Source organism: Electrophorus electricus, chromosome 19 (assembly GCF_041902795.1).
Source record: "Electrophorus electricus isolate QZ-2024a chromosome 19, ASM4190279v1, whole genome shotgun sequence".
Classification (NCBI taxonomy): domain Eukaryota; kingdom Metazoa; phylum Chordata; class Actinopteri; order Gymnotiformes; family Gymnotidae; genus Electrophorus; species Electrophorus electricus.
In genome coordinates this window covers 12,582,785-12,605,881 of record NC_137515.1, presented here as the reverse complement: position 1 = coordinate 12,605,881, position 23,097 = coordinate 12,582,785, and the positions used below count along the sequence as shown (strand labels likewise).

The 23,097-nt window shown below is 43.6% G+C and overlaps 1 protein-coding gene across 6 annotated transcripts in view; it reads left to right on the top strand.

Annotated features, from left to right (window-relative positions):
• Window positions 1-20,006, top strand: part of map3k1 (mitogen-activated protein kinase kinase kinase 1, E3 ubiquitin protein ligase) — a 32,420-nt gene extending 12,414 nt beyond the window's left edge. For 4 of the 6 annotated variants that reach the window (XM_035535324.2, XM_035535328.2, XM_035535327.2 and 1 more), the window contains 19 exons: window positions 1,803-1,953; window positions 2,562-2,786; window positions 3,035-3,235; window positions 3,538-3,654; window positions 3,772-3,920; window positions 4,667-4,788; window positions 5,306-5,387; window positions 7,071-7,257; window positions 7,574-7,840; window positions 10,160-10,281; window positions 10,612-10,703; window positions 10,942-11,134; window positions 11,472-12,705; window positions 12,887-13,039; window positions 13,991-14,153; window positions 14,445-14,576; window positions 15,910-16,052; window positions 17,027-17,158; window positions 17,406-20,006. In XM_035535324.2, coding sequence (XP_035391217.1) covers window positions 1,803-1,953; window positions 2,562-2,786; window positions 3,035-3,235; window positions 3,538-3,654; window positions 3,772-3,920; window positions 4,667-4,788; window positions 5,306-5,387; window positions 7,071-7,257; window positions 7,574-7,840; window positions 10,160-10,281; window positions 10,612-10,703; window positions 10,942-11,134; window positions 11,472-12,705; window positions 12,887-13,039; window positions 13,991-14,153; window positions 14,445-14,576; window positions 15,910-16,052; window positions 17,027-17,158; window positions 17,406-17,552 — 4,012 coding nt within the window. In that variant the 3' untranslated portion in view covers window positions 17,553-20,006. Of the gene's footprint in view, window positions 1-1,802; window positions 1,954-2,533; window positions 2,787-3,034; window positions 3,236-3,537; window positions 3,655-3,771; window positions 3,921-4,666; window positions 4,789-5,305; window positions 5,388-7,070; window positions 7,258-7,573; window positions 7,841-10,159; window positions 10,282-10,611; window positions 10,704-10,941; window positions 11,135-11,471; window positions 12,706-12,886; window positions 13,040-13,990; window positions 14,154-14,444; window positions 14,577-15,909; window positions 16,053-17,026; window positions 17,159-17,405 lie in introns of all 6 variants that reach the window. The other 2 variants (XM_081702084.1, XM_081702083.1) reach the window with 1 other exon arrangement.
• The last annotated feature ends 3,091 nt before the right edge of the window (window positions 20,007-23,097 follow it).

Genomic DNA, 23,097 nt, shown 5'->3' with positions numbered 1-23,097 from the left:
CTTTTTTCGTTCAAAGTAAAAATGGTAAACTCCTGCTATCTGGTTTCAGCGTGGCTGAGTGGAGCCGGAGGGAGAGGGAACCTTTCGGCTTGTTTGCTTTGCACTCTGTGTATTGCAGCTAACTCCACTTGTACTGGAAGTGAAAGGTGCTGTTGGTTGTCTCTAGACTACTAACAGTCCCACTTTGTGCTTGCTGTGGAGATGTCTAAGGCCCCTTCTGCAGTTCTCACACTGTATGCAATAATAAAAGGGTCAAATGCTTTACAAGCCAAGTGTCTGCTTTTTTCCCCCAAAAAAATTTCTAAAGAAACATTAAGCTTTAGCTGTTTCGATTTGAGCGTGGGATTTCCCCACTTCTTTATTTTGTTTTGCGTTTTTTAAAACACATTTGGCATCGTCTCCTTTTTATTAAGAGCTCATATTCATATATAAAGATGAATTGAATCTCCAGTTTCATGCAGCCGTGTAAATATCTCAAATCAGAACTGTTGATTTCGTCCTAAACTCTGACTTGTTTTTCAAGTTAGTACATTTAAAAAAAAAAAAAAAAAAAAGTAGCTCCTGCCCGACTAGCTGCTGTTGCAGTTGTCAGAACTGGGGCTCTCTTCCTCCATGATGTGTGGCATTTTGACTACATGCAGGGCAGTGACGAGCAAAGGAAGCTCTGACTTCCTCTTGCCTGCTTTTGTTATTTCTGCGCAGCCCTTTATTGAGTAGGTGAAGGGGGCCAGAGGGGCCGTCCACCACCAATTCTGCACTTAATTAAGGATGCAAGCTGCCCTTGGTCTGCCCCTCGCTGCCCCACCACATGTGGGCAAATGGAGCCAAATAGGTGGTGAGGTCCCTTTCTTTATCTGCCAAGCTGGTCAGGGATTTTCCCACCACCAGTTAGTCAGACATAATTGATTTAATGAGACTTAAAACCTGCAATTTTGATTTTTATCATCAGTAATCTCTAACATGAAGTTTTCATGCAAGCGTTACTTTGAAAATGGGTATTAGTATCTTTCCCTTGCGGCCTTAAAAAAAAAAATTCTACCTTTCAGATGGTATTTGCAGGACCATACCGCCTGCACCCTAGTAACTACTTTCTCAAAAACAGTTTAGTTTGTTTTCATCTTGGGCGTGTAAGTGATACAGCACTTTCTGTCTGAGGACAGGCATCAGGGGAGGTGAGGAGGCCAGCTCACCAAAGCTCCAGAAACACTAACCGCCCTGTCCCACAGATCTGTTCTTACTCACCCTGAGCCAGAGGCCAGTGCGGCTGGGCTCCTCCCCCGCCTGCACTGGCCTCTGCTCTTTCTGAGGCCGAATTCTGTTCGCTGTCTTTTATAAGCACTGGGAGTTTAATTTGTCAAAAGGACTCATTCACTGTGGGGGGGGGGAAGAGATGGGCACTGCTGTCAGGGTGCATTTGGGTGATGTACTGTAAATGTTAGGAGATTATACTGCTCAGGAACCTTATCATAACATCCTCTGCTACAAAGCAGACTGTTTGTTCTGAAGCACTATGACTGCCTGAGTCTCGCGAGGGAGACATAAGGGCAAACTACATTTCTTCTCCTCGCTCAGCTTCGCTCTTCATTAGACTGTCATGCTGATGGAGATTTTCCCGTGCTGTTCATCTCCTGAGTGACCTTTGCTCCAGGAATAAGAGACCTTTTTAGAATGGAAGTCCTCACTGTGCTTGTGTCTACTCTGCATGAAGATGTGCACAGGATTTTGGAAATTTATGAATTTCCAGAAGTTGCCCTTTCATTGTGGAGTTAACTGATACCGCTGCCTTGTTTATCTGGATGTAGCCGGGACATGGAGAATAAGGAGACGCTGCGTGGCCTGCAGAAGATAGAGGACCGGCCGGAGGAGCGGATGATCCGGGAGAAGCTCAAGGCCACCTGTATGCCCACCTGGAAACATGAGTGGCTGGAGAGGAGAAACAGGAGAGGCCCTGTGGTGAGCTGCCACACACACACACACACACACACACACACACACACCCCAAATTCCTGATGATTCTCTTCCAGATAATTGCTACCACCGAGCATCACGTAAGCTGTCATGATTCAGCCTTTACGTGAGCTTCCAAACACACAATCATATGTGCATACTCTCTTCTGGACTGTATGGGGAGAGATGAGTATTCTGAATTGAATGCTGTGCAAGCCACTTTTGGGTCATGTGAGTCCCGGAGCCAGTATTGTCATGCACCCTGTTCTTTAGAGAGTCAGCTGTTACAAAGGCACCTTCTTCAGTGTCTTCATTACAGCATTCTCTGTGTACTCTCTAAAGAATTAAAAATGGCTCATCATTCTGCTTTATCAATGTTACTAAATTGCCCATATTGACAACAACTTGGAAAAATAGGACTACTTCTTCTCTCAGACTGAGAGAGTGTGTTCTTCTTTTTTTAACAAGCTTTTTGGGACCAAAAAAGCCATTCTTGTATTGAATTCTTGTTCTTTGGGTCCTGTTCTCAAGTAGACCTAGTGTGTGTGGGTGTGGGTGTGTGTGTGTGTGTGTGTGTGTGTGGTAGTGACCAAGTGTACCCTGCACTTCTGCAGGTCGTGAAGCCCATTCCCCTGCGGCCAGACGGCAGCGAGGCTGGTCGGCAGGCGCTCGAGGCTGGCAGTGACAGTCCAGGCTCATCTTCCTCCCATAGCAGGGGCCTCCGCAGCCCCTCTCCCAGCCCCTCCTCATCCTCCACCTCTTCCACCTCCTCATCTGCCAAGACCGGTGGGAAGCCTGAGTCTCCTGGCCTTCGCAGGAAGAGGGCATCCCCAGTTCCTGTGAGCCTCTCTTACAAAGTACTCCAACATGTGGTTGCTGCGTACACAGAAGATCTAGATGCACATCTAAAAGTAGCTATGGGTTTAAAAGTGGATCTAAAAGTAGCTATGACAGCTGAGAGAAATATTTTCACATACATGTATTGCCGAGGTGACCAAGTTCATGTAATGGGAATAAATCGTTTCAAGGATGATCTGTGTGCATCGTTTTGGTGTGTTGCTCGAGCATTTGATTTTGGTTTGTGTAGTTCCAGAGCGGCAGGGTAACGCCCCCTCGCCGAGCTCCGTCGCCCGATGGCTTCTCCCCATACAGTCCAGAAGAGACCAATCGCAGGGTCAACAAGGTCATGAGGGCCCGGCTCTACCTGCTCCAGCAAATAGGACCTAACTCCTTCTTGATTGGAGGAGATAGCCCTGACAACAAATACCGTGTGTTCATTGGACCTCAGGTGAGCATAGACATATGAACGGTGAAATGGTCTTAAACTGAAGTCAGAAGCTGATGTAGGATGTAGGGATGGCTGTTTGCTTCTCAGCACCCAGCCACCATTTTGATCTGTTCTTGCTTCCAGCATGCAAGTAAACAGGTTGACATGGTTGTTTAGTTCTGCATGGCTCAAGTGCATTGGAAGCTGAGTTAGAATGTGGGCGTGGCTGTTCTTGTGCTTATAAACATTATGGTTTCTGCTACTTTTCACCTCAAACTCAAAAGTGGGGGGAAAAATGTGCAACTGTAGATTTTTTGCTTCAGACGTGCAGCTGTGGTCGAGGAACTTTCTGCATCCACGTCCTCTTCGTTATGCTGAGAGTCTTCCAGCTGGAGTCATCCGACCCTCTACTCTGGAGAAAGACTCTCAAAAACTTTGAGGTAAAACTGAGAAGCACCCCTCAGCAACAGCCTATGCCCATCACTTGATACAGTCACCAAAGATTCAAAGTCAGCTCACGGTGATCATCCAGCTCATACCTTGACTTCTATGCCCAGGTGGAGAGCCTATTTCAGAAGTACCACAATCGGCGGAGCTCGAGAATCAAAGCTCCGTCGCGCAACACCATCCAGAAGTTCGTTTCGCGCATGTCCAACTCTCACACCAGCTGTACCTCCAGCTCCTTGCCCTCCAGCAATGAGAGCAGGTGGGTACTTAAGCCCATTGAGGTCTGAGAGCTGTCAGCCTGGAACAGAAAAGATGGGTGGATATGCATATAGTGAACTTTGTGCCATGTGCAGAAATGATCAGGCATTCCTGAATGTCCTGGTCCAACCATGTTACTTATTTTCTGGAGTTCTTTAGAACTTTGGAAAGTTACAAATCATTTCTACATTTTTATACCCTTCATTTTGTTCCTTAAAAGGTGAAGCGTGTGGAAAGTCTTTGCTGCTAAGGCATTTTGTAACCTGAAACAAAAATGTGATGTCATCTGTTTTATAGAAAAAGTGACTAGCTAGGGTTGTTCATTTCATAAAGAAATGTTACCTAGATATGAAACGACACACTGCCAACTTAGTGGGGTTTTTTTTAGTCTCGATGGACGGTTTCGCTATTTTTAAGGAGCCCTCCGCATGAAATCAGTTTTGCTCAGATAATTAATGATGTTTTTTGGGTCTGCCTTTACATTTATAGCAATCTCCTCTGTCAGCCTTAAGAGGAAAAGAAGAAAACTCAGTAGTCCTTGTAGTCTGGTGCAGCACATGTGTTGCGATGCAGTCATCTCAATCATATGAGGGACCAAAGCCAGACTAGGCGCCGTTGTTAGTTAAGCCCCCAAAGTACGACTTTAGGGGATAAAATGTCTTACCAAATCTGGTATGAAACATTAGTCTTTTAAGAAAAGGCCAGTGTTTAAAAGCATTCACTCTGCTCCACTTATCCCCCCTGCAGTATGAAGGACGAGGAAGAGCAGATGTGTCCGATCTGTCTGTTGGATATGCTGGACGAGGAAAGTCTGACTGTGTGCGAGGAGGGATGCAGGAATAAGCTGCACCACCACTGCATGTCCATATGTGAGTGCAGGTCTACAAGCATTATACACAGTCCTCTGTTCACAACAGGCCACTCCAGAAGTACCTAAAGGAGACATGTAGTTTTTACAGTACACCGGGGTGCAGTGTGTTGCCTTGCTTTGAGTGGACACCAATAGATTTCATTGGTGCCATTTAAACCTAATGAATATTCCCCATATTTTACTCACCCAATCAAAAATCTTTTAGTTTTGGCTTTAAATTATACTTTATTAATTAACACTATAATGCTTTAATATCCGCCTCTTAAGCGCAAGTGGTGCTTGCAACAGCCGATGTTTAAGATCTTCTCACAGCCAAGGCTATTTCCCACTCCCACTCTGGGAAGCCTCTCTGCTGCAGGCCTGGATCATCAAATGCCAGACTTGTTCATACCAAGGCATGGCCTTTTTAAAAGCCAGTCCTCTCTATGAGGCTTTGTCCACTGACAGGCTCTGAAAAGATACCTCCTGCCAGACACTTGATCTGATATTAAGCCCGTTTCTCTTTGTTTTTTCAGGGGCAGAAGAATGTCGGCGGAACCATGAACCCTTAATCTGTCCTCTGTGTAGAGCCAAGTGGAAGTCTCATGACTTTTACAGGTAAAAAAGGCTTTGTGGAAAATGAGTTATATGTCAAGTGATTTTTGAGGGAGAGGTTTGAAAATGATTCTTACTGGCAGTCATTAATCTTCACAGAACAATGATTGTCACAAATTATGGATAATTCCTCTAATATAACCTCCACGAAAGAGTGTACCAGGAATATCAGCTATTGTTTTAGTTTGCGAGAGCGTAGCAGGCCACGGTGCTTGGTGTTTCCACCCTGTGCTGGAGGAAGCACCTGCATGTGGTTGGGGGTGAAAGGTCAGGCTTAGCACACAGTGAAGCTCGGAGATAAGACAATCAGATGAGGGTCAGGAAACGCGGCAGGAGCGTCCACGGCACTGAGAGGAGCAACTATGCGTAGACACAGGAAGAGAAGGGTCCCATGGAAAAACAAACAGGCGGAAGGCTTTCATGGGTCCCGTGCCGCTGCTGGGGGGCTCCAGAGGCATTCCAAGCCACTTGTGTCAGGCATAATATGACTCAAAATCCCAGACCTCACCAGGAGCACAGGAATGCTAGGGTCTGCCAGCATGCATGAGTGACTCTCAAACCCTCACAAATGTGCTCTACCAGTATTCAGTACAGTGGTGCTTTACAAAGGATTAGGGGGTTAAGAATGTCAAGATCCTTCACTTTTTCTGTAGTATAAATTAAAAATGGGACTCCATACAAATGCCTCGTTAAGGCATACTGTGTGTTGGTTTTGATTTGGAACCCTTTTTATAGTAGAAGGTAGTGAGGCTGGGAACAATGGTAGCTGTTAGGAGCTGGTTGTTGTAGGGGCATCTGTAAGCAGCAGTCTCCTCTCAGCGGTTAGGTGAGCTAGACAATATGCCACCACTTCTGTTTTGTGTCTCTGCCCTGGGCTGAAATGCTAGCAGCTAGTCAGGTACACAGTGACTCCCGTCCCTCAGGACATGAATGCGGCTCTGATATGGGATTCTCCCCACACAAAAAAGCCTGAAACCATACCCTGTTGTTGTTTTGTTTTTTTTTCCTTTAAATGACAATTATTCTAATTTTATGGAAAACATATGTTTTGAAATTAAGATGGCACTTTTTCCCCCATCTTCAGTGTGTCTTGGTTCACTTGAGCTGGCTAGTGTTTCTTTGGTAAAGTTTGTAAAAGCTTTTTAAATTTCAAAGGTCGATGTTTGTTTGGTACTACAACGACTGCATCAGCATGTTCATGTGACACCATCCAGGAGCAGCTAAACTAGTGCTGTCATACTGGGCATTCTTACTTGAGATAAATAAGCCCTGTGCTGGTGTTTCAGATGAAGAATCACAATTTCTGATTGACTCTTCAGAAACTTTGAAGGGATGAGCAATAGCGTTGCACTAAGCAACTAGTGGTGATCACGTAACCAAGAGCAATCTTCAAAAAGTGAATAACCTGCTACATTGCATTCCTGTGGCTTATATATTTTTCACAGAGCAGTACACAGTACACTTGAATTAGTTAGACCTGAAGCTTTCAACCTTGGTGATAGAGATCTGCAGCTTTGTACTGTTTGATGCTTTATTATTAATTCTAAAAACATTCATGAGTTTTATTTAACTGTATTAGAATAAGACATGAAATTATATATAGCAATTTTGCAATATAATTTGCAACTGAAACCATCCAGATAACTCAAGGCAAATATTTAATGTATCCATGTGTCATCTGCCCAGTCATGACCCAGCGTCTGCAGTGGAGAGCCCTACAAGTCGATCCCAGAGCCAGCCATCTTCATTCACTTCATCATCCTCACACACCGAAGGCCAGAGGGCGGCCCAAGAGGGAGACTTCTCCTTGCCTCACTATGGAGTGCAGCAGATCCCACAGACCTATAAAGACCTGGCTGAGCCCTGGATCAAAGTGAGCTGAGGCTGTGAAAGATGTTACCTCCATGTTCATAGATCCAAGCATTTGTTTGGTTTTTTGAGGGGTGGGGGTTGTACTTACCATTATTTCGGTAGTGACATTACTTTCCTGTCACATTTATGAGTCAGGATGTTGGCATCTTTTTTTGTCATAAGTATTTGTTCCTCCCTTCAATGGAAGTGGCATGAAGTAAAACCTTTTTTTTTTTTTTTTTATAAATATATTTTTGGAATATTGACTTTGATCAAAAAATATCAGTTTAATAGTGTTTGTTGAAGTTTTCTATATTATTGCGATCTGTCCTTGTCAGGTGTTTGGTTTGGAGTTGGTGGGCTGTCTTTTCTCCCGAAACTGGAATATCAGAGAGATGGCACTGAGGCGACTGTCACATGATGTGAGTGGTGCTCTGCTGCTGGCCAATGGTGAGCGCTCATTGGCAAGCGGAGGTGCCGGAATAGGTGCGGGGCTTGGAGCAGCAGGAAATGAAATCTCAGGGGATGTGGTGGTAGAGTCCTGCTGTAGTGTACTCTCCATGGTGTGCGCAGACCCTGTCTACAAAGTCTACGTGGCAGCCCTGGTAAGAGCCCTCTGGTGATTCCACAGTTGCAGATGCATTTTGTTTTCATCCCAGCCAATGGAAGTGTAAACATGTAATTCGTCATAGGTCTACCTATACTGATACACACTTGTGCACTGGAAATTAAAAGGTAATTATAAATGCAACAGTAAGGCCATGAGTCAGGAATTTAACTCTTGACCATCAAGCATTCACAATCTGAATACTTATGGATTCTCAGATTTCAGAACATTTCAAATATGACATCCTTCATGACATTACACCAGTACATGAAATGACATCCCAGTACAAAAGGCAGTGATAACCTCAGGATTAGTGAAACTGCTAATGTGGAAAGTAACTAAAGCTATACGTGTCTAAATAATGGGATTCAGTTGGAATTCAGTGCTAAGAACAGTTAGGAGTTCAGCCATCAACAATTCTGATTCATGTGAAAGTTAGCATGTCTTGCCTTCATATCTTAGTTGATCTGAGTGCTGTCTTGGCCTCAAAGTAGCGTCAACTGTTCCTCCAACACTCTTTTGACCACTTTGTCACATGCACAAGAAGTGTGCATCTCAACCTCTAGCCAGCATCACATGCACAGGGGCGCACCCGTTTCACTGTGGTATCATGTGCACCAGTCACAAGTACGGCAGCTCGCGTTTTCTCATGACTACAGAGAACGCCAAGGTTCTAGCCACACAGACAGGGGAAGTTACACAATGCCAACTTGACTCATATATTTTGAGACGGATTACGATGGCAGATTAGGTCAGGGTGAACCAGAGAAACCAGAATGAAGACCTTGTGGCTTCAAAGTAAAAGTTTGGTTCCCAGACAGGTGGAAGTTATGATAAGCTCTGAGTTCTCGAAGGGTTTTCTGACAGTTTTGATGAATACTAATCATCCTGAGGTTCATGGCTTTCTTTGATTGAGAGGCACTTGGATTTCATATGTGTTTATTACTGATAATCGTGAACCTCTTCAGGATCTTAAGTACAACATTAAGATTGTGTTTTCCTTTTATTGACTTTTCGATTGGGGTTATCGAAAGTTCTAAAGTTCAACGGAACAATAAGCCACACAGGCCAGTTTAAAACTTCACTTGAAACCAGGAAGACTGCAGAAGTGAATGGATCTTCAAGCTGGAACAGTAGAAAAAGGTTTATTTTTTCCCACTCTTAACCAATTTCTGCTTCTTTTAAAGAGCAATAGCTCTTGGCTCTTTTCATGGCAGACTTCTGGGAGTTTGACGTTTCCCAGAGGCTCTATGAGCCAACGAGCTGTGTTTTTATGAAAACAAGAAATGTTCTGTCCTTTTGGGGGCTTTCCAGCATATTTAACGAAGTCGGATTTTGCTGTATTCTTCTAACACAGAAGGGGGGGGGGTCTGTGGAGTAAAAAAACGATGAGCACTCGTATTCAAGGGAAGGCCAATGTGCAAATGTGTGCATCGACATGCTGTTTTGAAGGAGCTTTGGCGTTCCGTAATAGCTTGCTTTTTTTTTTTTTTTTTGCGCTGTACTGGTGATGTTCATATTGGGAACAAACACTGTCTGCTGACTTGACTGTACTGGATAGAACAGCAATATTAACCGTGTTTGAATACGGGTGTGTGGAGTTGTGACTTTCTCCAGTGAGTGATCATTTCATCTAGTTGTGTGTGTGTGGTGGTTTGTTTGTTTTTTTTGTGTGTGTGTTTTTCTTTTGTAGCCTGGAGTGTGTGTGTGTGTGTGTGTGTGTGTGTGTGTGTGTGTGGGGGGGGGGGGGGGGAGTGTGGGAGTGTGGGAGATATTGCTGAGATTATCAGGGCTGGGCAATGCTCCAGTTCAATGCATTATCAGTCACCACTCCCCTTCTCTCTGATAGTCAGGGTCAGGGTGAACTGTTTCTTGTGCACACACGCACACATGCATGCGCACACTCTCACTCAAATACAGCAACATGTTGAGCTGTTTGCTGCAGGTCTTGGTGTCCTTGTTGTCACAAGAATAGTCAGGCCATAATGTGCAAGGTGAAGGGTTCATGGCTTTCTGTTTTGCCCTGTGACACTGCATTACACACATACTACTATGTAAAGTTACCTATTCAGCTCGGCACAAGTGAGCATGTTTAATAGCTCTTCTCTCAGACAGTAAAACTGCATGCATGCAGGCCAATACTTTTTATCCATCATCTTTTAGTAATATGAGGCATCCATTGGTACCTATGTAATGTTGCATGTGCAATCTAGAATGTTGAGCCATAATGAAAACATGGTATTTGTACATGGTATGTATTTGTACATACTGAAGTGTTTGGGAGTCTTATTTTGTATGTGTGTTTGTGTTTGAACAGAAAACCCTGCGTGCCATGCTGGTCTACACACCATGCCACTCTCTGTCGGAGCGCAGTCGTCTCCAGCAGCTGCTCCGACCGGTGGTTGAGACCATCCTGGTCAAATGTGCCGATGCCAACAGGTGCCACACTCTCGTAGTCAAAGCAGAGTCAGCGCAAAGCACATCAGGGCCCAGTCGTTTAAAAGTAGAATACTGCCATCTAATGGCATATTGTTATAATTAGCACTGAAGTTGAATAGGAGGATTCACTGTTAAGTATTTTAAAAGAGAAATTTTTTTTGGTTGCAAAAAGATTAATGTAATAATATTTTCATTCATAAGTCATACGTATGGCTTGTGTCTGTCTGTCTCTCTGTGTGTGTGTGTGTGTGTGTGTGTGTGTGTGTGTGTGTGTGTGTGTGTGTGTGTGTGTGTGTGTGTGTGTGTGCGTGTGTGTGCATTTGTTCACAGTCGCACCAGCCAGCTGTCTGTGTCCACTCTCCTGGAGCTGTGTAAAGGGCAGGTTGGGGAACTGGCTGTGGGTAGAGAAATTCTTAAAGCGGGTATGAATTGGTTTTAGTGACGTCTAATGTCATGGATACTTTTATAATTAAGTAAATTAGCTCAGAACTACAATTTTTTGCGATGCTTTACACAATATTTTTTGTTAAAAATGCAAATAGAATTAGGCAGTCTGTATACTGATGTATGCCTTTTTTCTTTACACTTATGTCCAAGAAATATATTCAAGATAATATTAAAGTGTGTGTGTGTGTGTGTGTGTGTGTGTGTGTGTGTCAGGTTCTATTGGTATAGGTGGAGTGGACTATGTGCTGAATTGTATCCTGGGCTCCCAGACGGAGGCCAATAACTGGCAGGCTCTGCTGGGCCGCCTGTGTCTGATCGACAGGCTACTCCTGGAATTCCCAGCCGAGTTCTACCCCCATATTGTGTCTTCAGTAGACTGTGGAAAGGCCCAGAACCAGGTGGAGAGGTACAGAACTGCCATGTCTAAATGGCAGTGTCTCTTTGATCTGAAGGGCATACCACTAACTCGAGCTCTGACCCAACAGCAGATCTCAGTGATCATACATTTTGCAAAACATACTGAAATCATTATCCATATAGGTTCCAGTAATAAAAGGGTGCAAATGAAATTTGTTAGATTTTACCCAGTTTGAGAAAGATGATTATGTAGTATTATGTTACTGTCGCTCTATTTTTTGCCAAGATTAGGTCCAGTGATGGATCAATGTATTCAACTATGCTGGCAGTTCTGTTTTTTGTGTAATACATTCTGATTGTGGTGATTGGTTTGGTATTTGTTCCAGGTATCAGAAGCTGCTGCCTCTACTGAGCTTTGCGCTACAGTCCATCGATAACTCCCACTCCATGGTGGGGAAGTTGTCCCGCCGCGTGTTCTTGAGCGCCGCCCGCATGGTGGCACGCGTGCCTCACGTCTTCGTCAAGCTGCTGGACATGCTCAGCGTCACCAGCTCCACCCACTACGCCCGGATGCGTCGTCGCCTCCTGGCCATCGCTGAGGAGATGGACATCTTGGAAGCCATTCACTTGGGCCTGGAGGATGTGCGGTCAGGCCCTGGGCAGCAGTGCGACGCCTTCCTGGAGCCCTCAGCACCCCACAACTCGCCCATCCACACCGAGAGGAACTCTCCCACCCATGGAGCGCAGCCGCCCACCTGCAGGGCAACCTGGGGCGGTGCAGCGAGCACCAGACCCGTGGACGAGATTGTAGAGAGGCTGGAAGCTATCGCCATGGCCCCCGCCGACCACCCAAAGCCCCCAGTGCAGCTTCGAAGCAGACCCCTGAGCCAGTGCCTGAACTCGCCCTCTTCCAATCACCCAGCCCCACTGCCCTCGCCCTCCTCCTGCCATGCCCCAGCCTTACCCCCAGACAAACCCAAAGCACGGCCACAGAGCTTCCACCCTGGCAAGCCCGCCCAGGCTTCCCCCGGTGCCCAGCGTAAGTTTCCCCTACAGAAGGCCACCGGTGGAGGGTCAAGCGGCAAGGACCCAGAAAAGCTGCCCTCGCCCCTGTTTGCTCAGGCCAGGCCGCTGCCTTCCAGCCAGGTCCATCGACCCCGGCCCTCACGACCCTCCCCCTCCGCCTCCTGTGAGGCTAAAGCTCCATGCCTCGGCATGAAGCTTGACCTCCAGGATGCTGCACCAGTGGACGGCGCCGTATTCGTCCCCAGCGAGGATGCAATCTTCACCCCTGTGGAGGAGAAGTTCCGCGGCCTTGACGCGTCAGCCGAGCTCAACTCCAGCATGGAGGACCTCCTGGAAACCTCCATGCCGGCAGTTGACAGCACAGTCACCTTCCAGTCGGAAGTGGCAGTGCTGTCGCCGGAGCAGGCGGGCACGGACGATGATGGATACAGCCAGGACGTGACGCAGAACCAGAAGTGCAAGGAGAAGATGGAGGCTGAGGAAGAGGAAGCGCTGGCTGTCGTCATGGCGATGTCTGAGTCCCAAGACGCCCTGCCCATCATCCCACAGCTGCAGGTGGACAAGGGAGAGGATGTCATCATCATTCAGGTGGATGTGAGTGTAGGAGTGGGCATATCAAATTTTTCCTTACATTTGCATATTACTACACTTTCACACTTTCTTCATAGTCAATAAAAAGTCTATGCAAGTCTAAGAGGTGTCTTGTTCTCACTTGAGAGATGATATTTGCATATTTGAGTTGAGGCCCATTCTGCCCGTGGCTTTAACCACACAGACCCCAGAGACACTGCCTGGGCATACCAAAGCGAAACAGCCCTACTGCGAGGGCATGGAGTGGCTGAAGGGACAGCAGATCGGCCTTGGAGCCTTCTCCTCCTGCTACCAGGCACAAGACGTTGGAACTGGAACACTAATGGCTGTCAAACAGGTGGGTTTAGGTGGCAATGGGTGGGTGCGAAAGATGCTGTTCTGCTTTGTTCAGAGCTAATCTTTTCCTCATGTTAAGACCTTAATCTTTGTTGGAATGATGGAATTTAATATGTATAGTATTAAATATATCCAATATGGAATATATGTAGTTTAAAAATGGAAGCTACTTTTGGAATTGAATGTGTGGTTTATTGCTTGTATTTTCCTTGGCACAAAATACTGCATGGAACAGCCATGTCAGTGTTCCGTGCTATTCTGCATTCCTCAGACCAGTTACGGTTTCTTTTTGCACAAGTGTTTTGCTGGAAATCAGGGCTGGGAGCTATTCTTTGCGATGACCGGTTCACTTCATTATAAAGTTGCTTAACAGCTCCAGTCACTGCAGGTGTTTGACAAGATGGATAATTTGTATTTGTCTAGATTGTTTTTGTTTTGAGTGTTTCGTTTTGTGTGCAAATCGGCAGAAGACACATTCAAATGCCGAAGGGCATGGAGAGAGGCTATAAGAGGCTTACCACCTCCTGTGTAGAACCAGTCCGCGAATCCCTATATCATTTAAGCCATCCAACTCTATTGCCTCTGCAACTCTGAGCACAGTTGACTAACCATGCTGAGCACGGTTTCTAAGTGTCCTGTGCTTAGAACTTAGAAAGTGAATAGAACTGTTAGTCCATACTCTTTTGGGCTCTATAGTGGAAAAGGGTGTTTTTAATTGTGGCCAAACCCAGAGATGTGTAGCTTCAGTTCAGGAGGACTACAGTGCTCACTAGCATAGTTTACTCTTAATATCCCAGAAGTGACTCATCAGTCACTTGGTAATGTCAAACAGTTCAGTTTAATTTCACTCCAAACATTGTCCTCACATCGTGGTTCAGGGGATACAAGGCTCATCCTGCCAGACTGAAGACAGTGCAGATTCTCTCGCCTGACTCGTGTTGCCGCCTCACAGGTGACGTATGTGCGGAACACCTCGTCGGAGCAGGAGGAAGTAGTGGAGGCCCTCCGGGAGGAGATCCGTATGATGAGCCATCTCAACCACCCCAACATCATCCGCATGCTGGGTGCAACCTGCGAGAAGAACAACTACAACCTCTTTGTAGAATGGATGGCAGGTGGGCTGTAGGATGAGAGATGGAGGTTTGGATATGGGTGTGGGCAGTTTGTGGAAACTTGAACATATTCACCAACATGCTATGAAGACTAATGAGTAACAGAGTGTGTAAAATCAGGGCAAGCAAACTGCATTTAGTTCTTCCAGAGTTAGAACTGCCCAAAAATGTTTTACTGGAAAATGTATGCAGAGGACTGTTCTTACATTAGTAGTACGGTTGACACAACAGGCTGACACGTATTTTGATTGAGGAATAAAAGATCTCTCGCACTCACTCACTCTCTTCTTTCAGGCGGCTCTGTGTCTCATCTCCTGAACAAGTATGGGGCCTTTAAGGAAGGCGTGATCATCAACTACACAGAGCAACTGCTCCGAGGCCTGGCTTACCTCCACGAGAACCAGATCATCCACCGTGACATCAAAGGTGATCTGCACACTGCCTGCTAGATCACTTGGGATCCTATAACCCTTCTTCATTCAGTCTGTGCCTCTGATTTGCCTGGAATTTGGTAGGAGCAGTAGTAGAGATCTGAAAAGGAGGAACAGGCACAAAGACTTTCTCTTAGGGTTCCTTTATGCATGTGTAAATGTATAAATGAGAAGCATCAGGGACTTATCAGCCCTGTAGTACATCATGAGTTGCCAAGCTAGCTGTTTCAAGAAGACTAAAACTAAATCAGATGTGTTGCATTCAAATTCTTTTTTGCCTTTTAATGCTCTATTCAGACTACATGATATTTTTCAACTTTCACAACGGTCACTGTACCAGATTAGGTAGCCTTACTGACACAAATACTTGGTGTGTCTTGGTTGGGCAACACTGTCAATTTGGTGCTGACCAATCATTGTGCATGTCTTTGCACAAGTTCATAGGTCTTCAGGGAGGAGGGTGAAGAAATTCAGTTATGGCTGCAGAAGCACTACGTGTGGTGATGCTGGTTTTGTGTTCAGAAAAGAAAAAGAAACAAATGTGAACCCATTCCTGGGTGGCAGAAAGAGCACAGTACGGGCCGTCTATCCCTTAAAAAGAACTGGAGAGAACTGATAAGGTCTCAAAAATATTACAAATATTAACACGTTCCTGGTTCACTTTATGTACACAGAAGGAAAATGATGTGGTTGCGAAACCGTCTAACCCATATAACTGAGATCAGATGGTTTCGTAATCACTATAACTGAGATCATGTATTGGAATTTGTATAGTTTGACCATGAAATACGTTGAGCTCACTAACACAGAAATCTACCTTTTGTATACTTCACCAGAGATGACTCAGTGACTTTCTGATATACCACACCAGTGTTATTGGTGTTGTTGTGGTTTCTCATTCTCCTGCACATGCTCACTCCATCTCATTCTCTCAGTTCAATTCATTGGTGCTTTACTGACATGACGAATATTTACTTTTGTATTGCCAAAGTTTTGATGAAGAAATGAACATGGTAAACAAAAGATATAATGGGCAACAATACTATAACTGATAACAACAATAATAATATAATAACTAATGCTGTTATCATTTATTATTAATATTATTATTATTATTATTATATAATTACAAAAGGCTATGATATGGTATGGTCACTCACTGTCCCTTAGACTGTGGCAGGAGTGAAGGTACAGCGCACAGTCTCTGCCTCTTTACGTAGCCAGAATTGTTTTGTCTGCCAGTCTCTATGGCCAGACGGTGGTCTCTGAGTCTGTTCTTGGTCAGGGTGGACCTCACTTTCTCACTCTCACTGTCCAACCTCGTGTAGGTGCCAACCTGTTGATTGACAGCACAGGTCAGAGGCTGCGGATAGCTGACTTTGGTGCCGCTGCCAGGCTGGCCTCCAAGGGCACAGGCGCGGGCGAGTTCCAGGGCCAGCTCCTAGGCACCATCGCCTTCATGGCCCCCGAAGTAAGACTGGCCAATCAGCGCACATATCAATGCACCAGCATGCTTCATTAATGCCTGGCCCCCAGCCTAATGCCAAACATGGGCATTCCATCTTCTCCAAATTAACTTGCTTATCTTGGTTATATGAATATACAACATTTATTTTGTCCCGCTCTAGATTTTCCTTTTATGAAGCAAGTGCCCACGCGGACACAGACGTTGCCTTTTAACTTGCGGCATTTAAATGTCAATGGCCTCTGGCAACACCGTGGCCAAGTCCGGTGACCCCTCTGTGTGGCATTCAGTCACGTGGCCCACTGGAGAAACTGGGCAAAGTGGATTTAGACCTCTCGCTAACTCTAAATGAAAGGAAATTGTAATCCTTTTGAGATGGCCAGATTAGGCCGGCCCCTTAATGCCTTGTTATCTTTGTGGGCCCAAACCTTGTTTAATTGGGAGGCCGTTCAGCAAATCTCCTCCCTGACAACAAACTTCATTACTGAAGCCTCTTCATGCACGACAGAGGCCCTACCCTACTCCCAATCCCCTACCCCCTCTTCGCCTCCTATTCTTCTCCAAGTGAATGCTAAATAATAAACGCGCTCTTAGAAGATTGATCTCTGGAAGTTCTTAAAGTGGATGAATGAAAGGGTGCTTAATTGCTGTGGCCAAAACTACTGTGAAAGTGCAGTTATAAAACCTCACATTTGCTTTGTATCGAAAGCATTTTTTGCAGTTTTCTTACCACAGTAAAATGCTGCCTGACTAGTAATATTAGGTGAAGGTCTTTGAGGAGGCACAGCAGCTAAATGCTAGGTGTCTTGTCAAAACTAATTTTGCTGACTATCGATAAAACAGACTGCTGAAGAATTGACAACTTCTCCAGTATCAGTTAAATAATATAGCACATGGTATGTGTAGTGTACAATAAAGTGTGTGTAAGTGGTGTAGGCACTTTGTGTACGGGCTCTTAATGGTGCTGTTTGCCACTGCAGGTGTTGCGAGGACAGCAGTATGGCCGTAGCTGTGACGTGTGGAGTGTGGGTTGCGCCATCATCGAGATGTCCTGCGCCAAGCCCCCTTGGAATGCAGAGAAGCACTCCAACCACTTGGCTCTCATATTCAAGGTCAGTCACATGGCAAAACAACCATTATGTGCATGTGGTTCCTCTCCTCTCTTCTTCTATTCTGTAACTAAGGGCAGCTGTATTATGAAGCTCGGATGACAGTAAACTTTAATCATTTTGTGAAAACCAAAAGAAATAACCGAGAGCAATGCTTTTGACAGTGACATTTTTTTAAGAAATCTATTAAGTTGTCTGTCGGTTTGCAGAAGCCTGCCTGTTAAGCACACTAATGTGTACCCACCCTCAGATTGCCAGTGCCACCACCGCACCCACCATCCCCTCACACCTGTCCCCGGGCCTGAGGGACGTCACCCTGCGCTGCCTGGAACTGCAGCCTGCTGACCGGCCTCCCTCCCGGGAGCTGCTCAAACACCCCATCTTCCGCCACTGGTAGCCCTGAGGCCCCAGAGAAGCCACGCTAGCACACCACTACTGCTATTACTACTGAAGGGACTGTCTGGTCCTGTTCCCCTCAGCACTAGTGCTAGCTCTGTCGCACGTGCGCTCACGCACACACACACACACACACAAACAAACAGTGGGTCCTTACTGCTGTAGCCTTAGCACATAAAACAAAAGCAGCCTAAGACTCACCTTCCTTGACAGTGCCTTTGTGAGAGTGCCATGTCCTTATACTTTCTCGGTCAAGGCGAGTCTCTGTGCTGTGGGGAATGCTTCTTTTTTTTTGCGGGGGGGGGGGGGGGGGGGGAATTTATCAAAGGAAGGAGCTTCTTGTTGAGGTTTTTTTTTGTTTGTTTGTTTGTTTTTGTTTTTTTCTTTCTTTCTTTCTTCAAATGTATGTAGCCAGATTTTTTTCCCAGTCAGATTGCAGGGACTCTGCAGACCCCTGAGAACTGATTATTTTTGTTTAACATAAAGGCATAATGAAGCCTGTTTTTTAATTGATGGCTTTGAACTTCTCACAGTTACTTTATTTGTGCTTTCATTTGTGCTTTTTACTGTTGGGCTATCACGTTTTCTCTTGTAAAATGTAAAACACCATGAGTGAATCAGGGAAAGGTGATTTTGGAAAGGAAGAGAGGCTAGTTCAGCCAGTGTGATGCTGAATGAGGACGCTTCTAATGCCTGTATTTGTCTACATGTGTTTTTTTCCTCCAAATCTCATTGGAATTCCCTTGTAAATGGTTGATTTTTTTTATGTGTTACAGGTAAGGATATATTAGCTTTCTGGGTTTAACTGAGGTTCTGTTTTGGGCTTTCAATTGACTTAGACCCAGTCCCAGTTGCACATCCACACTGAATTCTTAACAATGTTACGATAAAAATGTCTTGCATTTCATTTTGCCCATATGTCTTTGGTTATAAATTCATGAGCCTTCAGCTATCATTTTTATTGAGGTAGCTTTTTAAGAGAGAGAGAGAGAGAGAATTTCTCATCAGTCATGTTTTCGGTGCTGTTTGATGTCACGCAATTTTAAATATATTTTTTTTTAAATGTAGTGTGAGATTTGTTTTAGTGCTTCCTAAAGCAGATATCCAGTAAAAAATATTTTAAAAGGATCAGTGTCCACCTGAGCATTTCTGATGCACCTCATGGTCTTCTCTGTAATGAATATAAATGCTGTTGATCGTTGTGGTGGAGGGATGTCACTGAGATTCTGCCTTTTTCTTCTTACAAATATTGTTGGATTTGAAAAGAAACCTGCTCCTTTCTTTTTGATAAGAAATGCTGAGCATGTTTCTAAATCATGTTAATCATATGATTATAATATAATCATATGAGCTATAATCATATGAGCTATAACTCTTCAAGTGTTGGTGTTCTAGTGGTCATCACTGAAAAGATAAGATCATTTTTGAAAAATTCAAAAATGCTTGGAAAATTTTGCATTACAACTTTGAACTTCCTTTACTCAAATCAAGTGAAGGGAGGTCAACAATTTGACAATTTCAAGATTATTTTTAAGAGAAGTAAAACTTTATTTAATGCAAGTCTTATTGCTTTGTGTAGAGTACAAGCTGATCAGGCTTGAAGAGTTAAGATGTAAATATATATGAATTTTTGGTAGCTAAATTTATTTTACTTGACTCCTGTATTTTTATACCACACTTTTTCCATAAAAACATATTTTTGTTTCTGCTTCGGATTTTTTTTTCTTTTATCTTTCTTTTCAATGTCTTTTGTAAAAGCTTTAAAGTTAGTTATGCACTCTTTGCCTTTTATATACTGGAAAACCGATCAGTTTGGTCAAATTCATAAAAGCTAATCAGTATTACTTAAGGCAAAAGCCTGTAATTTGACACTTCAGTTGTTCTTCAGTTTGCTTCCTTTTCTGGCCATGTTTTAGGTTTATTTTCTGCCTGTGTATTGTCATCTTGGATCTAAGCTGGACTGGAATTGTGTGAAAAGATGCTGTTTCTTGTTACTTGGTACTTTTCCCTCTCTCATCCTCTTCCCTGTTTTCTCTCCCCCCCCCCCTTTCTTTGAAAAAAAAGACTATTGCTGTTTTATTCCAATCTCTACTACCTCAGGTGTCCTATAGAGTTTTCCTCTACCAAAGTTCACTTTCTCGATATATATATATATTATTATATATAAATATATATTCTTTTGGCTGTTATTTGTTTTTGATCTCTCTTTTTCAAAGATTTCCAGGGCTTAAGGGCTAACTTTTATTAGCACCTTTTTTTTATTGTGCAAATAAACTCATGAGATCTCTGGGTTAAGAAAAAAATGAAATTGGCTTAAGCTGTATCCTTTAATCTTAAGTATATTTGAGATGTTTTAATTATTAAAGTTTTTACCCCATTTGAAGCATTTTATAACAAATTTGACTTATTTTGGTGTTCATCTTTAAAAAATAAAAATGGGAAAATGGTCTTGTAACTCTCGTATATATTTTGTCCTGTTTTTTCAGACTCTTGTGTATTTCTGCTATAATGTTTTACAGGTGTAGTATAGCAGATGCCAAACAGAAAGGAACTGCAAATAAAAAGTCAGCTGCAGGTAATGATGGCATTTCCCTACTTTCAGGAGGGTATTTGAAAAATTATTGCAATACTCTGTCAGAGATATAGCAACATTTCTCTGAGTAGACCTTTGCAAGACTCCAGCACAATGTGCAAATCTAATTTCATTAGGCTTTGTTGGCGCTATTTGTACACAGTAGTAGAGCAAGTAATTTATTTCATTATCCTAGTGCATACAGCTAAAATATGGTGATTTATAGGAAGAGTACATGAATTGAACATGGTGGCAACATGCCAACTAGATGAAATAAATGTAAACTAAATTTTAAAGGAGAATTCAGATGCAGTATATTTAAATACCTAGAGCCAGACTTGATGCCATAAGGAGGCCTGTAAGACTGGTTTGGAGTCAGTAATAGTCATTATATGGAGTCATTATATGACTGAAAGGAAGAGGAACTTAAAGAATACTGATCTGGGTTCTAGCATTTCATAAAGTATGGTGTTAAGAAACAAGACTGGTGATCATGTATTCAGTTGGAAGAGCAGTGTACAGATTTCTTTTAGGCAGGGGAGTCAACTGGCACAGAAAGACTCGGTGTACTTTCTGTATTTAAAAACTCAAATATCCAATACTTAAAAAATAGGATGAAAGACCTATAAGAACTGATTTTAGATCAGTCCAAGATTAAGAGGTGGTAACATGCTGGGTTGAAGCCTCCGAGGTCTCATGCACCCATTGTGTTATCTATCTCCCTTCTGCTTTCTCTTTCTTTCTCGCTGCTGAAGTCTAACCTCTCTCCTGCGTAGGTAGGATGGCTTGTGTTAGACTGTGAGGTTGATGAGGTTGTAATAAAGAATGCGCAAACAAGAACTCAGTATTTTTACTTTTAATGTTTTCCACTGATAGAGCATGGCTTCTAGATGAGTGTAAAAATAATTAAACATCTGCTTCCTATGCTCAGAAATTGTGAGAGCTTTCAGAGGTTATTTACTGACTCTGAACAGCAACTTGCTGACAGTGAGCAAAACATGGACTGGCTCAAAGCTAAATTTAGGTGACACCTCTGGCCTCTAATAACTATATTTCCTTAGAGGAAGACCAATGTGACTGTGAATCAGACGACTTTCATGTTAAAGCATCTAAAATTATGCTAGCTCAAATACATCCACTAACTGGTGACTTCTGAGGTAGGTAATAACAAAGATAACATCAATGAAACCAAGCTGTTAAGTGGGGTATGTTCCCTTAGATGACCTTGTGTGTGTAAAAAAAACAAAACAAAAAACCCCCCCAAAAAAACAGTTCAGACATGAACAATGTTTCTGTGGGAAGCTCATCAGATTTGCAACAGATATCTGTCATGGTCAATGCTGTGCCGTAGCACTGTCTGGCAGTCAGTAAACCTCCCCCCTACCTTGCTCCTGTGTTAAACTAGTTCTGTGCATTTTGTGCCATCAGTAAATGTGTAGAAAACTATCTCTTTGTTGGTGTTCAAATAGGGGAACAGGACGTTTATTTTCTTGTTAATGTGGAGCTCAAATCATTTATCAGAGGAAAGTTGTGAAGCCTTCGGAACTGCCTTTAATGATCAAATGTGTTCTCATTTAGGGAGTGAGTAATGCCGTTGTTTTACTAACTCTTAACTGTACCTGTTGATGATTGATTGCCTAAATTAAATTATTTCATGGCAGTTGTGGTGGGAAAGGTTTAGAACATATTGCATTGGACATCTTGAGGTCTCTAAAAGGTCAGTGAAAGCTGATTCCTGTGCATGGGAAATATGTGAATTTCTCTGAAGAGAAAGATATCTTTTAGACGTGAAAAGAGTTTTTCTTACAGGTCGCCACCCTCCAGTTATGAAGCAATATCCTATCAACTGGGAGGCATTACAGGGCATTAAGCCTATTATAATACTTATAATCATAGACCATTTTGAAAAAAGAGACACACAGCTCATCAGCCCACTTTCATCATTTCACAGTGCCAATGGTGACAACTCACGGTTGACCAAACAGCAAAAAGACAAATTAACCCTGATGGTTGCTGACCTATTAACCATTTTGATGCCATTCCTGCTTTTTTTTACATTTGCTTTTCTGTAACTGACATGTCTAATGGTTTCTGGTCAGTTCAAATAGCTCCTGAAAGCTACCTGGCCTGCGTATACAGCAGATTATGAGTGGACTAGATTATTGCAAGGATGTACAGTTTCAGTGGACTAAATTACCATAAGGATATACAGTATCAGTGGACTAGATGTACAGCCCTAATAGAATTTTGCCTGCTAGAAGCTCTGCTATTGCTGCAATGTCACTTTGTACTACAGTACACAAATTATGATCCTTCTTAGGACTCTGCATGTACTATAGGCCATTGATTGGAATCTTATGCTGTTATTTCAGAACTACTTGTGAAATCTGCTTAAAGGTAACTCTGGGCAAAATGAACCAATATACTAACGTCACACGGACTGCTTTTGAGCTACTTTTGAAAACAGCCCTGGTATGTTCAGCAGCTCTGAGCCTTTGTGACCCAAACAACAATGACAATGGGTCATGGTGAAGAAACATAATAAACCTAGGTGAGATGGGCCTTATCAGGTTCTGATCATTTCAGATTCTGCTGTTAAGTGTGAAGGGGAAAAAGCTTAGCTACATGTTTTTCACAGTGCCTAGACTGAGCATTAGGGGCAGTTGGGAAAAAGTGGGTAAAACGCAGGGAAGAACCAGGTTTATAGGCTATGGGACCACTCCTGCAGGTAAGGATTGAACACACTGTGAGTTGCCATACCCGTCCTCTCTGAGAGACAGAATGTAGGGAGAAACTAGAGAAAACTAACAGCAACCAGGAATGAAGTGGTCATCAAAAGGCAAAAGGCTAAAGGCAAAAGAATTTAGAATTACCAAATTAGTTCAGTGCTAAAACTTCACTTCGTGGGACTGTGCTCATATGGCACATGAGAGCATACGCGCAACATGAAGCCAATTATGTCTCCATGAACTGT